General features: G+C 40.4%; 1 protein-coding gene across 1 annotated transcript; it reads left to right on the top strand.

Moving 5' to 3' along the window:
* Positions 1-1,067: 1,067 nt before the first annotated feature.
* On the top strand, positions 1,068-17,051 carry LOC137104465 (platelet binding protein GspB-like). The gene is made up of 10 exons (XM_067485681.1): positions 1,068-1,537; positions 1,746-10,401; positions 10,492-10,594; positions 11,270-11,351; positions 11,435-11,540; positions 13,541-13,672; positions 14,472-14,561; positions 15,048-15,191; positions 15,300-15,484; positions 15,572-17,051. The coding sequence occupies exons 2-10, from the start codon at positions 1,747-1,749 to the stop codon at positions 15,738-15,740; spliced, it is 9,666 nt and encodes a 3,221-aa protein (XP_067341782.1). The 5' UTR covers positions 1,068-1,537; position 1,746; the 3' UTR covers positions 15,741-17,051.
* Positions 17,052-17,389: the final 338 nt, after the last annotated feature.

Raw genomic sequence — 17,389 nt, 5'->3', positions numbered from 1 at the left:
AACCTGCTCCAGAGCGAGCACAACCTGATACTTAGATGGCAGTTTGAGCATAGTATTAACTCACAGGAAACAGCCAACCAGCACTGGGGTGACCTCAGGACAAGTTTCTGCCTGTGAGTGGCCCAGCTGAAGCTCAAATTTAAACCCCCCATGGCAGTTCAGAGCCACATCTCATCCACTCTGATGGAATGTGAGAGGTTCTACCAGGAAGACTGGGACAATTGCCCACTTGTGGATGGGAGAAGCTTGTACATACTTTTCCATGAAGACTCAAAGCTGTAATAGCTGCAAAAGCAGCTTCTACACTGTCCCAAATTCTTTCATAGACAATTTTTATTTACTTTTTAAAAAGTAAAGTAAATAAAAAGTGTCTGAGTGACACTTTTTACAATATACAATATTTTACAATACAAAATTTGTATTGTTGAAGTAAAACTACTCTATTAAGACAGTGATTTCTCTGGTCATCAATTCAACTGACTTACTGACAAAAACAAAAGTCTGTTGTCTTCTACTATTATTAATATTGGCAAAATGAATGTACACATCTAGTCCTGATTTGTTTACGTGCCTCAAAGATAATATCAAACAAATAAGGATTTGGCAGAAATTTTAAATATTTAGGACTTAGTTCATGAACAGATTCAACGAACAACATCAAAAACCTAATTTCTAATAATTTGGAGAATTACTATACCTGACCCTTTAGGTAGGATCCCATAAAAAGGGATATGTTGAGGCTTACACACCAGTCAAATTGAACATTTAAAAGAAAATATTTATTGGCTGTGATTATACATACACCTTATGAAAAGTAACTAAAGCCTTCAAAAAAAAGTATTGGAGCAAATGTAGCTACTATATTAGCCTCTAAATTTCAGTAGATTGTAAGGATGAAGTAGCAGAAAATAAAAATGGTACAAAAAGTAAAAATTCTTCAAAGTTGTATTCAGGTGCTGTACTTGAATAAATGTTCTTAGTTACTTTCTAAAATGAATAAATACACGTTTGCAAAACTAAAATCTAATTTTTCAATCCGGCTGAAGAACTGTTACGTCACATCCGCAGTCTTTCTCCGGAAGTACAGTTAATTTTTGTTCACAGGAGAAAAAAAACAGCTGTTGTTGAGAACGAAAACATCAAAAGTGATTTTCGTTGATGGACGCCGTGCCTTTATTTTGTCGCCGACATTAGTATGGCTATAACCGCTGTTTAAATCCTCCGCTCGTTGTTTCTCGTCGCTGTTTTGGCGGATTTAAGCCGCGAGTCTGGTTTCGCTCATTTGTTGCGAGTTGGCTGCTGCTAGCGTTAGCCCCCATCACTGTGGACTTCAGCTAGCTCAGTAGCCACTCTCAGCTAGACATCTGACCATTTCTGACTGCACAACAGTCTCCGCCGACTGGTAGACGATCTGTCAGTAGTTAGGTGGTTAATGGAGTGAATGTGCATCGGACATCGTGCTGCTCGCTAGCTACCCAAGTTTAACTGCGGTTTATCAGTGTTTATGTCCAACGTTAGCCAGCCTTGTTGCATTTAGGTAAGCCAGGTAACATCAAATACATTTGTAAACAGATTGCTAATGTAAAACAAAGATTGAATTTACTTACTGCATACAGGCATATAATTTTTGGGATGCATTAAGAAAACATCATGCATGCTCACATTTCATTTCACCAACAAAGACCTAAAGAGAAGCTCCATCATGTGTGTTCTTATTTATTTATGTTTATTTAATGTTTTGACAGAATGCCGGCCCCAAAGAGAGGACCGGCTCCCGACGATTCTCAGCCAAAGATGAGGAAGCTGGATCCAGCTGGGGAGGCTCCGCCATCCAAAACTGCGGCAGTTGCCATTAATAGGTCACTTAAAACAGGAAATTCACAGGAAAAGACAGCAGCCCCACGGACTAAGAAAAAAGTGTCTGCTACAGGGGAAGATGGAAATAAAGCAGATAACCAGAGTTACCCTCCAAAGGAATCCAGCAAAAACATTTCTGACCCACCTGTTAAAAAAGCCAAGCTTCTGAATGCCACAAGTGCCTCCTGTGGAGAAGCTCCCTCGCAGAAACCTAACTCCAAAACTTCCTTGAAGCGAGCAGCCTCCACAGACTCAGACGAAGAGTTGAGTAGTGATGGTAGTAAGATGGACCTCTTTAGAGAGAGGGATGATGGCGACAAGGCCAGGTGTATAAGGAAATATTCAAACCGAGTTAGAGCTAAGCGCAAGGCTGGAGAATCATCATCTGACCTGCAGGAGACAATTCAAGTGTTACCATCAGCACCCACGGACCTTATACAGATGGATCATAATTATGGTAGATTCACAGATTCACCAAGTATTCAAGGCATGGTTGAGGCTACTTCGAATGAGGAAAAAGAAGCTGCAATGTCTGTCGTCGAACCAGAGAGAAAAGAAAACTCAAATAATCGGACACAAGGGGACTCGAAGGAAACTTTAGTTTCTGATACAGGGAGCACAAAGACTAGCACCATTTCTGGCAGTACAGCCGAAGAAAGTAAATATGAGGAATTTAAAAATGTAGAAACCCAAAAGCTAGATAATGTAATACTAGCATCTTCTAGAGAAGTGTTAGACTCTGCAGCAGTTGCAGATGCGGCGCAGGAAAATGAAAAAACAGATGTTGCGTCCACCAACCTCCAAAAGGATGTAGATGATAAAACACTACCATCACCAGTGGAAACACTATGTTCTGTTACAGAAGAGCTGAATCCAAGTTTTGAAGTTGATGACCACGCAGATGAAAAAACAGGCTCAGTTTGCACACCAGAAAATCAAATACATGTGAGCAGCGAAAATGAAAGAAATGAGACCACAGCGTGTGTGTCTGAAAGGATGGCACTGAATATAACATGCGATGCTGAGGGAAGTGAACATGAAATGAAGGGAGAGACTGAGAACACTCGTCTCTCAGCAGACTGTAAAGATGTAGGTGTAGAAGATAAAGTGCTGTCGAACCAAACTAATTTTGCGCCAGAAGAGACGGTGGTAGAAAGTCGTAATCTAGAGAATGGAACAGACCTCAGTGTCAAAATACAAGTTACTTTTAAGGACAAATTGAAATCTGTACATATGCAGGACCAAGTGCCAGATCCAATCATCAACTCGTGTGATCCTGTGAACATAGGAAACAAATCTGAAGAAAAGCTTGAAGAAAGTGATGGAAAAGGAGTTGATTTCCCAATTTCTCAGTCTTCTCCAAGTTCTGGTTCTTTTTGTGAGGTGCATCTGAGTCATGGCACTCCTGACAGCTGTACTGAAGTATTTACACCCGATTTTGAGACTGTTCATGAGCAGAGACAAAGTACGGACCTATCTGAATGCATCACAATCTCAGCAGGTCAAATAAACTTGGACATCCAGCCTAAAATAACTTCAGAGGAGGCATCTGACTCAGCAACTCCAGATATTGAAATCCAGATGAATCACAAAGTTTCTGACCACACTACAGAAATACCTGCTGAAGATAGTGAAGATGTGATGGGTGATTCTACAAATTCCACAAGCCTGGAAAAGGAAACGGAGACAAGCACGTGTGCCACTGCAGCAAATAGTGAAATCAAAACAGATGTACAGGCTCTAGGAATTTTAGAGCAGCACACTTCTAATCCGGCTTATACAGTGGAAACATCAAGCCAGAGAAGCCAAGATGTTTGTCAACGTAAAATAGAAAGTTCTGCTGAACTGGATCAGGATCATGCCATTGAAAATTCTACAATTATGGATATCCAGAAAGCATCAGAAATTTCCCTTCCACTCCTTAATATGGAAATCATAACTCAGAAGGAGAAGAAAAGTGAAGAATGTACTACTGGTATTCATGGAAATACGATCGAAAATCCTAACATTATGGAAATTCAGACTACACTGACATCAGACATTTGTCATTCCACCTCTAACATGAAAACAGAAACTCCAAAAGAGCAAAATAGCAAAGAATTTGCTACTGATTTATCTCCTGAGGTTCATGGAGATATAATAAAAAAATCTGAAATGGAGATCTCCAAATGTTCTAGTGCACCTGAGAGTCAAAACAAAGTGGAAATGCAAACATCCGATATTTGTAATTCAGAAGTGGCACAGGAAGTGAAAAGACACGAGAGCCCAGAAGTAAGTGAAACCACAAAAAGCATATCTGATGAAGTTCACACAAATCCAGCTGCAAATTGTCAGAGCACAGAAGAAGACACAATTAATGCTAAATGTGTTGCTGTTCATGAGATTCAAGTGGATATAAAGACGGCAACCACAGTAAAGGAAAACGCTAACACTGCAATTACAGTGGAAATACTAAGCCAGGAAGTCGGTGAACAAACCGCAGACATATCTTATGAATTTAACTTGAATGATAGAGTTGAAGGTTCTAAATTTGTAGAAAATGAAAACAAATTTGAACCTGTGACTACATCACAGCGTCAAGTCGAAATGGAAATGGAAATGGGTTTGATGACAACTTCACAGATTTCTAAGTCCCCCCCTTTAATGGAAATACAGGAATATCAAATAGAAATTGATATGCAGACTGCAAAAACATCAGAGGAGATTCTTGGCACATCACCTGCAGCAGAAATACATAAGGAAAGCCAGGAAGTCAGTGGGTATACTACAGACATGGGTACAGAAACTCACCAAGACATAATACTTGAAAATTCAGAAAACATTGGAAAGGAAGAAGAGGTAAACTTGTCTATGACTATACCAGAGACTTTAGTGGAAGCACAAGCTAAGCCAGCTTCAGAGATTTGTAATTCAGAGTCTAAAGTAAAAATACAAATTCAGAAAATCCTAGAAGAAGAAAAAGAAGACATGGAGGCTGCAACAATAACAAAGGAGATTTCTAACATTGAGCCTTCAGTAGAAATGCAACATCAGGAAAACCAGGAAGTCGGTGGACATAATACAGGCATGCATACAGAGACTCAGCTAGAATTAATACTTGAAAATTCAGAAAACATGCAAAAGGAAGACAAGGAGAACTTGGCTATGACTATACCAGAGACTTTAGTGGAAGCACAAACTAAGCCAACTTCAGAGATTTGTAATTCAGAGTCTTCAGTAAAAATACAAAGTCAGAAATTCCTAGAAGAAGAAGAAGATATGGAGGCTGCAACAATATCAAAGGAGGTTTCTAACATGGCACCCTCAATAGAAATGCAACATCAGGAAAGCCTGGAAGTCAGTGGACGTTCCACGAACATTCCTACAAAGGTTAACCAAAACCTAATGATTGAAAATCCTCAAAAGTTTGCAAAGGAAGACAACATGAACCCGTCTGTAACTACACCAGAGATCCAAATGGAATTGGAAAAGCAGGCTACAGTAACTTCAGAGATGTCTGTTTCAGACTCCTCGGTGGCAGTACATAATCAGAAAAGCCCATGTGAAATAGATATGGCTGAGGCGATTTCTACCGGATCATCTACAAATGAAATAAAACAGGAAAACACGGAAGTTGGTGATCATACTACAGTTTTTTTAACAGACACACCACAAGACATAAGGAATAAAAGTCATCACACCATTGCACATGTAGACAACAACTTGTTTATGACTATACAGGAAACTGAAACGCAGTTGGAAAGACAAGCTACAGCAACTTCTGGGTTTTTTAACCCAGAAATACAACATAACAAATGCCAGAATGACATCGCTATGGAGGCTGCAACAACTTCAGATGAGATTTCTAACACGTCAGCTACAGTGGACATACAAAATCAGGAAAGCCCAGAAGTCATTGGACATACCACAGACATGTCTACAGAAGTTAACAAAAGCCTAACTATTGAAAATCCTAAAACTATATCAAAGCAAGACATGGTAAACTTGTATGTGTCTTTACCAGAAACTCAAATGCAACTGGAAACGCAAGCCACAACAACATTTGAGATGGGTAACTCCGATTCTTCAGTGAAAACACCAAGTCAAAGTAGCCTAGAAGAAGTAGAAATAGACCCTGCAACAATATTAAAGGAGATTTGTAACATTGGACCTACAATAAATATACAACATCAGGAAAGCCAGGAGGTCAGGGATCATACCACAGACATATCTACGGAGGGTAATCAAGACATAACAATTGAAAATCCTGAAAATATAGCAAAGGAAGGCAATCTGGTCTTGCCTATACCAGAGATTCAAATGCATTTGGAAACACAAGCTAGACCAACTGCAGAGATTTGTAATCCACAGTCTCCAGTAAATTCACAAAGTCAAAAAGGCTTAAATGAAGTAGATATGGAAGCTGCAACAATATCAGAAGAGATTCCTAGCATATCACCTAGAAGAGAAATACAAAGCCAGAAGAGCCAGGATGGTGATGAACAAAATGCAGACACTGTCACTCAATTAGAAAATCAAAGCCAAATGGAAATGCAGGATAAATCAACATCCAAGGTTTTTGTCCGAGTGCCTGGAGTTGAAAAACAAGTCGAAGATACTAATCCTAAAATAGAAACATCAGAAGAAGTTGAACATGGTCTAAGGATTCCCACAAATGAATGTAACCAAAATGAGGTTAAGGTTGTCGCAGAATTTTTCAGTGATCCTGAGAGTGTGAAAGGCATAGGAACAAAGACAACAGTAACTCCAGATAACATTTCTAATCTAACAGCAGTAGAAAAAGAAAAGCATAGAAGTCAGGAGGTCGGTGAACTCCCCATAGACACTCAACTTCAAAAGGATGCAGTGATGACATATGCAGAGAGTAAAAAATGCAAGGAAGAGGTTATGACTGAATCTGTTAGAGTTACAGAGAATCAAAAAGAAATGGAAGCAGAGACAACAGAAAAACTGGAGGAAATTCCAGATCAAGGATCTATAATGGAAACACAAAACCAGGAGGTCAGTGAAATCCATATAGGTGCTGCACTTAAAAAGGATGTAGCTACTGAGAATCCAGTAGAAATTGATGCAGAAACAACAGCAATACCAGATAAGATTTCTGATTCAGGATCTATATTGGAAACGCAAAACCATGGAAGCCCGGTGGTTATTGAACACAATATAAGAGATATTATGAAAGATCTAGAGTCCACAAGTGGTTGGGATAAAGAAAATGAAGATACAGCTACTGTGCAGTCTGATTATGTTCCAGAGATTCAAACAGATGTGGAAACTACTGCTGTACCTGAAATGATTTCTGGAACATCACCTATAGCGATGGAGGAAGTCACTGAACACGCTGCAACTTTATTAGATGAAATTCATAAACCTCTTCATATTGCTCATTTGAAAGACAAAGAAAGTGAAAATATGCCTCACAGTTTGCCTGCTGAAGTTATCCAGGGCGACATGGATGTAATAAGCGGATCAATAGAAATGGTAGACCCTGCTTTAGAAGAGGAAAGGCAAAGGCAAATCATTATTGAGGCTGACGAACCAGTCACTAATGTTGGAGGACAAGGGGAAGGAAGCGGAAACAGTGAAGTCATTGTTTTTGTTTGTCACCAACAAAGTGACACTGATGTTGTAATTCAGGCATCAGAAGAGCAGATAAAGACAGTTAATCAGTCAGAGGGTTATCTTAACGAAAACCAGATTGTGTATGAGCCCATCAGTAGTCCAGAAAGCACTGACGATAGAGAGGTTTCTACAGCGTCGAGGAAACATGATACTGTCTCTTTACTGGATTTACTGGACATACAGAGTACAGAGACCCATCAGATGAAAGCCGATGCATCAACTAATGAAGAAAACAACAAGTCTTGTGAACCCCAACTGGAAAATGAGGATCACATTAAGAAAGGAATTTGTGTCTCCAATAGCAAAGAACCCGCTAAAATGGAAATAGAAACCCCTTGTGTGCCAGACACTTCTCTCCCTTCACATTTGGAGCATAGCAATGTGGATATGAAACAAGTTGCAGTCATCAGCTCCAGCGATGATGTCAGCGTGCCAGATGGCAGGTCAGAAGACGCAATTGAAAAAAGTGAGGGCAATAGCTTTCCAGAGTGCACCAGCGCCACAGAGTTTTCTGAACAGGGGCAGGAGGACGCTGGGCTTCAGGAGGTTGCAGACGTCACAGTGACAACAACCACAGCCACAACTGAAGTTGAGATTCCTGATAGTACATCTGAGGAGTATGTGATCTTAGAACCAGTCCCAGAGAATGAAATGCGCTTTGATATTGTCACCCAAGCAGTAGCCGAATTGGGGTTACCTGCCTTATATTCAGAAGAGGTAAATCCACAAAGTGCATTAGTAGGTGAGGTGGAAAATGAGAGAGGTTTAAATGGTTCCCAACAAAAAGGCTTCACTGAGACACAAGCACATGAGGTCAAAGAGGCAACAGCGACAAATTCAGATGAGGATAAAGAGAAAAACATTAGGACAGACATATCAATTGGGGAAAGTTTGGATAATTTCCAGCAGGAAATGACTGACACGATGGACTTTAATACCACAGACATGCACATGGTAGACTCTCATGCTCAAGTCACAGATGAAGGCAGTAATGCTGAAGTTGTAGAGAATCCTGAGGCTAACCTAGATGTACAGGAAGTGCAGATTCTGGAGGATATGGAAATCGGTCATGAGATTGTATTAGCAGAGGAAGAGAATGAGCAAAACAGCGAGGTTACAGTAATTGAAAAACCTCAGGAATCACCTGAAAGTGCCGATCCAAAAAAGAGTGAAGAAAAAGTTAATGAGACAAATAAAGATTCTACCAGTGGGACCAGCTTGAAGCAGCAAAACAGCACAACTGATGCAAGTGATGCTAAAACTGAAGATGACAAAAAGGGACAGGAGGGTGTAAAACCCAAGAAACAAGAAATGAACACACAAGCTAGAACCAAAGCTCGTCTGGCAGCTTTGGCTGAGCAAAAAGCTGCAGCGTCTAAGAGAACAGCAAACAGACAGCAGCTGAACCTCTTAGCCCTGTGTCAGGAAATCGCAGAGGACATTGCAACAGACAGCATGCTGTTGAAGAAGATAGAGGAAGAAAAACAAGCAGCAGTGGCAAAAGGGGAGGCCAGTAAGCAGGAAAGCAAAACTGTTAGCACACATGATGCAGAACCTAATAATGTTGCGACTCCTGCTGGACCAGAAGAGAGCTCTGCTTCAGTGACACCTGCCGAGGAGGAGTCTGCAGCACCGGTTGCTCAGCCCTCAACAGGGGATTCAGCTGAGGCCAAGCTGGCTGCAGACACTCCAAAGAGACGTTTCTTTATCTCCCAGATTTCAGTACCACTGAAAGCCCACGAGAAAAAAAAGCTGACCAGATATCAAAGACTAAGACAGGTGGAACTGCAGAGAGAAAAAATGTCCTGGGCTCGTGTTAAGAAAATGAAGTCTGACCAGGTAAATCAGATGTTTTCAGACATGGATTGGCAAGCACCTTTGTCTGCTACCTCTTCATTCCCAATGAGTCCTGTGACAATGACTCCTCCACCTGAAGCCAGTTCATTGAAAACATCTCCTCCAAGTCCTGCTGCAACTAACAGTAAACCTGCAACACCTAAGACAGAAGTTCCCAAGGCTGAGAGTCCTAAGACTGAACCCACCAAAACTGAAGCCACTGACAAGGAAACTTCCAAAACTGAACCAACTAAAACAGAAATCTCCAAATCTGACCCTGCTAAAATCGAACTTACCAAAACTGAAGAGTGTAAAACTGAACATCCTATTGTGGAGACCCAAAGAATTACAAGACAGAGTAAGGCTCAGGTTGCTAAAGCAGCAACTACTCCAGGGCCTGCCCCAAAAGTGACCAGATCAACAGCCAAGAGGTCCCTTCCAGCAGTACCTCCTCCTATGCCCAACGGACTTAATGCTGAAAAACAGAAGCCTGTCGAGTACAAGCCATACAGACCCAGGCCCAAATATTCCCCTGATGACTTTGAGTTAGATGATGATCCATTTCCAGCTCCAGCAAAACCCAGTACTCACTCATGTCTCATTCAGCCAACCCAGCTTCAGTCACAACCCACAGCTCAATCTAAACCCACACATACATTAAAACCTGCCGTTTCATCGCAACTTGCCAACAAGCCAAAACTGAAAGATCAGACCACACATGCTGGACAGATCTCAGCTCAGTCAAAGCCCAGTCTTGCAGCTACAGCTCAATTAAAGCCTGCCTCATCTACCAATCCACAATCAAAGCCTGTTGTTGCAGCAGCTCCTCAGGCAAAGGCCATGGCCACTGCCACAGCTAAAGCTCAGATAAAGTCTGCTCCTCCGTCCAAAGCAGTGTTGGCTCCAGGTCAGGGCAATCCTGCTGGTTCTGCTTCATCTCAGTTAAAGCCATCTGCTGCAAGAACATCTCAGCATGTTGTTTTGACCACATCTGAGACTAAGCCTGCTGCCTCTAAGCCTGTTGTTGCTTTAGTGCCTCCGAAAACTCCAAGTCCCTCGTCGTTATCAGAAGATGGCAAATGCAAGGTAACTTAAAGATAACATATGCTATAGTTAATGTGAAGTGATGCGTATTTTAGTATACTATGGATGTTTTCTTTCTCCTCTTCCAAATAGGACACAGCTGATCCACCTTCATCAACGCCAACCGCTTCCCTTTCCTCCAACGAGAGCTTCAAAGTTTCTGATGGCATCCAGCGATGTGAAGAAAATCCCAAAGGTGTGTGTGTATTTTCAGGTGGAATAAATTACTGCAAATCAACAAATCTGTTTGCAGCTTGTTAAGTGAAAATGAAAGCCTGGATTAAAACAAAAAACCCACACTTGGCTAGTAAGAGATGTCCCTAGCTACACCTGGCAAGGATGTACTATCAGAGAAACAAAAGGATATGTGTCTTAGACTTATGAAAGACAGAGACTAAGTGTGGATCAGTTTGGATGTGAGGCTCAGGTGAACTTTTAAGTGCATTTTGCATTTAAATGGAGGGCTGTACATATTGCCCCCCATTTCTTACAGTGCAGTCAGTCGTAAACTGTGTCAATGCCATGGCACAGCTGAGAAAGATGCAGCAACCAAGATCTGTTGTCACATACACCTCAAGATTTATGTTAAAACCAGCTTCAAAAATCGTGCACTACTCCTTTTATGCATTTAAAATATTTTTATATTTGACATGCTCGATTTGACATTGTTAACGAGATAATAAAGTTGATTAATTGATATTGTTTCAGGCTTTTTACTTATTACACAACATACTGAAATAGCTGAGTTATCTTCCTGCTTTGATCTTATAGCTGTGTTATTACCTAAATGACACTGTAGAAGTGTACTTTTATTTTCTCTGACTGCTTGTACACATTTATTCTAGTGTGTAAAACTTATCTTTTCCTACAGTCACTGACATTGAGCCTTCTCCTGAGAAAGTGACTGAAAAAGCCAAGACAGCTGAGAAGACACAGGAAAAACCTTGTCAAGAGTAAGAAGATAAGTCTTTTGACATATTTGTCTTTGCAGTAAGAGAAACCTGAAGTAATCTGGTGTGTATTTGTATCACAACAGAGCAGCAAATCCGCAAGATGGTGTGACTCCCCTCTCTAATGTTTGTCTGCAAAGGGAAGTCAAGAAACTAAAGGAGGCTGACAAAGATGGCACCCAAACAATTATTGTAAGTGGATGCATTAATTTCTTCTGTCATCTTAAATCTTTGACTCTATTGCAGCCAAGCTGGTTATTACACATTTTTGTCAATTTGGGATATAGTTATGTGGGGATTTTATGCTCTTGGAGAACTTGATTTGAAAAAAAAAAAAAAAACTACAAATGTTTGAAGTATATATTTGGATGGAGTGATGTGTGTAAAATGATTTTGGTGGTGACCGAGATAAAGAGGACTAAGGCAGAGCAGAGGACGAAGTGGTGGAAGTTGATAAAAGGAAGAATGTTGCGAGATTTTCAGGGAGGAGATGAGACAGGCTCTGGGTGGTCAGGAGGTGCTTCGAGATGACTACTACGATGATAACTACTGCTAATGTGATCAGGGAGACAGGTAGGAGGGTACTTGGTGTGTCATTGGGAAAGAGGAAAGTGGACAAGGAGACTTGGTGGTGGAACAAGGAAGTGCAGGAGTGTATACAGGGAAAGAGGTTAGCTAAGAAGAAGTGCGACAGAGAGGACAGAAGAAATTAGACAGGTGCCAAAGGCCAAACAAAGAACATATGAGGACTTGTATGCTAGGTTGGACTCTAAAAGGGGAGAGGTGGATTTGTACAGGTTGGCAAGACAAAGAGAGAGATGGGAAGGATGTGCAGCAGGTTAGGGTGATTAAAGATAAGGATGGAAATATATTAACAGGTGCCAGGAGCCTGATGGGAAGATGGAAGGAGGACTTTGAAGAGTGGATGAATGAGGAAAATGAAAGAAGAGTAGAAGAGGTGACTGGTGTGGAGCATGAAGAAGCAAAGATTAGTAAGAGTGAAGTGAGGAGGATGTTGAAGAGGATGAAGAGTGGAAAGGCAGTTGGTCCTGATGACATACCTGTGCAGGTATGAAAGTGTCTAGGAGGAAGGCAGTAGAGTTTCTGACTAGTTTGTTTAACAAGATCTTGGAGAGTGAGAAGATGCCCGAGGACTGGAGGAGAAGTGTACTGGTGCCCATTTTTAAGAACAAGGGAGATGTGCAGAGCTGTGGCAACTACAGAGGAATAAAGTTGATGAGCCAAACAATGAAGTTTTGGGAAAGAGTAGTGGAAGCTCGACTAAGGACATGGTGAACATTTGTGAGCACTAATATGGTTTCATGGCTAGAAAGAGTCCAGCACATGCAGTATTTGCTTGGAGGATGCTGATGGAGAAGTACAGAGAAGGTCAGAGGGAGTTGCATTGTGTCTTCATTGATTTAGAGAAATCTTATGACAGGGTGCAGAGAGAGGAGCTGTGGTGTTGTATGACGATGTCTGGAGTGGCAGAGAAGTATGTTAGAGTGGTGCAGGACATGTATGAGAGCTGTAAGACAGTGGTGAGGTGTGCTGTAGATGTGACAGAGGAGTTTAAGGTGGAGGTGGGTCTGCATAAAGGATATGCTCTGAGCCCCTTCTTGTTTGCTCTGGTGATGGACAGGCGAGTGGAAGCAGGTTGGAACGGGGGTCAGGTGTGTTGTGTGATAAGAGTATCAGCGAGAATAAAAAACTTTAAGACAGCGGCCAGACCAGTGATGTTGTTTGGCTTAGAGACAGTGGCACTGAAGAAAAGACAGGAGGCAGAGCTGGAGGTAGCAGATTTTAAGATGTTACGGTTGTCTTTGGGAGTGACGAGGATGGACAGGATCAGGAATGAGTACATCAGAGGGACAGCTCATGTTAGATGTTTCAGAGATAAAGTCAGAGAGGCCAGATTGAGGTGGTTTGGACATGTTCAGAGAAGAGACTGAATATATTGGTAGAAGGATGCTGAGGTTGGAGGTGCCAGGCAGAAGGTCTAGAGGAAGACCAAAGAGGAGATTTATGGATGTAGTGAGAGAGGACATGAAGTTAGTTGGTGTGAGAGAAGAGGATGCAGAGCACAGGGTTAGATGGAGGCACATGATTCGCTGTGGTGACCCCTGAAAGGGAAAAGCCGAAAGGAAAAGAAGATATTTGGATGGAGTGATGTTGTTTCCTTTGTCTCCCAGGATGCAGGACAAAAACATTTTGGGGCTGTGGCTTGCAGCGTGTGTGGGATGCTCTATTCTGCTGCCAATCCTGAGGATGAATCTCAGCATTTGCTTTTCCACAATCAGTTCATCAGTGCTGTGAAATATGTGGTGAGTTTCCTTAAATTACTGCTCCATTGTCTCTGTCTCACAGTATTGACTTATTGAGGCAAAATACCAGTGTATTTATGCACTGCATTTGCATGTAACATTCACATCATGTGTAGTTTATTTGAATTTTACTGTTTTTCACTGTTAGGTTTAATCCATTCAGAAACACAAATTAGCAGTGAAACAAGCAGTAATTGAGAAGAGTGAGAAAGTAATTTGAGTCAATTATAGGAAATAACCCAGCGTGTTAGATACAGTATAGCAAGGATTAAAATGTTTTCCTACAGGTTGATTAAGTTTACCCCCAAGCATCATAATATTTATTAGAAATTATAAAAAACTGTTAATGAAAAATGTTAATGTTGAAATTAAAACATTATTTTTTATGTAGTCCAATGTCGCAAATAGGTTTCCCTAAAGGAGCTTTACATCTGACACTTAAATCAGATAAATGAAAACTATATATATATATAGATAAATATAGTAGATATTTTTTGTTTATATTAGACAATTGGGATGAAAACATTTTAGATTACCAAATAAATATAAATGAGAAGGCTATCAAGCAACTTACAGAAGCTTAGTTGCCCAATTACCGGATCAAAGAAAGCGATATATGAGAAATGCTTTTACAGCACCTTATTCAGTTTTGTATGTTGTAAAACTGATCACATGTTAAACCCTCACACATTGTATTGTGACCATATGTAGTGAATGAGGGACATCAATACCTTAGCAGAGCCTGGCAATATCGTTTGGCAGATTCAGTTATCTGGTTTTTTGTTTTTTGTTTTCCCAGGGTTGGAAGAAAGAGAGGATCCTAGCAGAATATCTTGATGGCAAGATAATTCTTGTCCTGCCCGATGATCCAAAATATGCTCTTAAGAAGGTATGTTTAGAGAGAACCGGCTGTTTGGGCAGTTGCATTCCTACATGTATTTAAATTTTAAAAAATGTATTGTAGTATTATGAAGCCTAACAAAGGAGAAGTACTGTAACATGGTATTTGTGCATATAGTCTGTCTTAAATGCTGAATACGCAGACTTGGCTAAATCCAGGTTAAAATACAGTTTTATCCTGAACCAAATGTAGCCACATCTACTGTATGTTATGGATTAGGCCCAGTAGTTTCTGTCCAGAGGTAAGAACCACTAACATCAAGTTACTAACAGATATACTGGAGAAGACTGGGCAATGGCAAAAGTGTCAGTAAAGAAATATGCTTTGTTCATGCAGTAATGGATTTATAAAAAACAGCCACAAATGACCAAACGAACTACAAAACCCTCCTGAATTATAATGCGTGTCTTATTCAGCCATCACCAACAGATTTATTACATTTCTTCATTAATCAGCAAGTTGCTTTTTTCTCAGGTGGAGGAGATAAGAGAAATGGTGGACAATGACCTCGGCTTCCAGCAGGTGGAGACCAAGTTTCCCTCTCAGACCAAAACCTTTCTCTTCATCACTAGTGACAAGAAAGTGGCTGGATGTCTCATAGCAGAGCACATACAAGAGGTGAGATATGGTCAACTAGTATCATGTGTGTTAGATTAATATGATGTCAGTAAAAATGATAACTGCAGTAGTTAGTCACTGAACCTTGTCTGTTACAATTGCTCACAGGGCTACAGGGTGATTGAGGAGCCTGTACCCGAGGGTTCAGAGGGTGAGAAGGTGATGTTTGAGCGTCAGAGAGCTTGGTGCTGCTCCACCACACCAGAACCAGCCATCTGTGGCATAAGCCGCATCTGGGTTGTGAACATGATGAGACGCCAGGGCATCGCCACGCGCCTGATAGAGTGCCTCAGGTCAGCATGTCTACAAACTGCTGCTGATGCTTCACCTAAAACAATTTATAGATAATTAATGCTGTCCTTCTTTTTTTTTTCGAACAGGAACAACTTCATTTATGGTTCTTACCTGAGCAAAGATGAGATTGCATTCTCTGACCCCACTCCTGATGGGAAACTCTTCGCCACACATTATTTTGGCACGTCTCAGTTTTTAGTTTATAACTTTGTGAGTGGAACACGCTCGTCCCAGCCCAAAACTGATGCAGTATGACAGTCTTCAGGAAAGGTAGCCATGGATTTAACCAAGAAGTTCCCTGGACCCACACTCACCAAATAGTGTCTGAGTCTTTATATACGTAACAATTGAAGAAGAAAAAAACTGTAAATTACTTCCTGGAAAGGATACACATTTATTTTAATCTCAGGATGAAAACAACAAGGTGTTGTTCAAAAATGTTATTAATTCACCCTTTAATCCCTCCCTGCATAGTATTTTGAAAAAAAAAAGAGTATTTTCTTTATACATTTTTAAGTAAACAGTTGGTTTTATTAGAAGTATAGAGTTTACATGCATGACCTGACAGCAATAGAAAACAGCATTTCATTGTTTTTTAATCCCAGACAAGTGCAAGATCGATCAATTGTATCATATAAACAGTTGTTTTAGAGATTGTCTCTTGTTTCTGCTTTAGCCTTTTAACACCTATGCCGTGTAGAGTACATCAAAGGTTTTTTTTTTTTATGCTCATGTCTTCACAGTTAATGATTCTGTCATCGGGTTGTGTTCAAGCGACATGGATTTATGGCTTAGAAATCACAACAACACTGTGAGATTAATTTGACTTTTCTGATTACTGTCATGCTTTACTGTAAAATTTGAAACTAATCAACGAACCTTTTTTTGTTTTTTTTATTGGAGGGACTTGTGTCAACAATTTCGTTGAAGAGATGTGACTTGGGCATTAATTGTGTGCTCTAATTTCCTTAGCTCACCTCACTTGCGCTGTTCAGTTTTCCCGGCTGAGCATTATACTGTACACCATTTAGCAGGGCATTGTAGCCCATACTGTATGAGTGATGTCTTTAATTGCTTTGTCTTTGCCTGAATGAATAATGTGAATTACTATGTTGATTTGTTTTAAGCCATGTGTTCTTATGGGCAGCAATTGGCATTCTATTGAGTTACTGTAGAGTATCATCCTCCTATTCCTTAGTAACAACAAATTTAAATGTATATCAAAATCATGTAGATGTATGCATACTATAACTCAATTTACAATGAAACATGAGCATGGTCTTTTGGCTCAGGTGATAAATGGTATTTCAGTGTTGGTAAATGTCAACCAGGTTCAGCCTTGATGATTGCAAACAGGAATATTTGCTCGGTGATCAGCATGAGGGGTTGAAATGGACCTCTGCCTCTCCACACAGATTTACAGTATCATTGTTATCCACCACCTTTTCTTTTTCTTCTTCCTTGTCGTTAAAACAGTTGCTTTTAGACAAATGAAAGAAAAATACATTTGATTTATACAAAGTGGTTATGTAAATATTTATTTAAATAATAAACCATTTAAAACATGTGGCTTCCTCAGTTTTCTGCTTAAATGATGCTGACACTGGGTGAGTGTGTGATTATGTTAATTCTTATGTTGATTGTTGCCCTGATGCCATCTAGTGGTTGTTGCTGCAGTGTGTAGGTGATTTTTAAAAGTCATTCAAGAGTGTGTTTTGAAATGTTACTTTCGCAGAATTGATCATTGTATTAATACTGACATATGAATAGGAAATTGCTACTTGTGAGAATCATCTACCTGTTATGTTGTCTCTAGGCCGGCGCAGATGTAAACACTCTGCTCTTGGAGCATTCCTCGCTGCTCCTGTCACAACAATTACCAGCTCGGTGGCAATTTCTGAGAA

The sequence above is a fragment of the Channa argus genome, chromosome 19 (genome assembly GCF_033026475.1).
Source record: "Channa argus isolate prfri chromosome 19, Channa argus male v1.0, whole genome shotgun sequence".
Taxonomy (NCBI): domain Eukaryota; kingdom Metazoa; phylum Chordata; class Actinopteri; order Anabantiformes; family Channidae; genus Channa; species Channa argus.
The sequence above is the reverse complement of the archived record's forward strand: the minus strand, read 5'-3'. Positions and strand labels throughout refer to the sequence as shown.

Bases quoted from the DNA above. Each gene is read 5' to 3' on its own strand.
- LOC137104465 (XM_067485681.1), top strand. From the start codon at position 1,747: ATGCCGGCCCCAAAGAGAGGACCGGCTCCCGACGATTCTCAGCCAAAG. The intron at 11,541-13,540 runs GTAAGTGGATGC...TTTGTCTCCCAG, and splicing joins ATGGCACCCAAACAATTATT to GATGCAGGACAAAAACATTT. The intron at 13,673-14,471 runs GTGAGTTTCCTT...TTGTTTTCCCAG, and splicing joins TCAGTGCTGTGAAATATGTG to GGTTGGAAGAAAGAGAGGAT.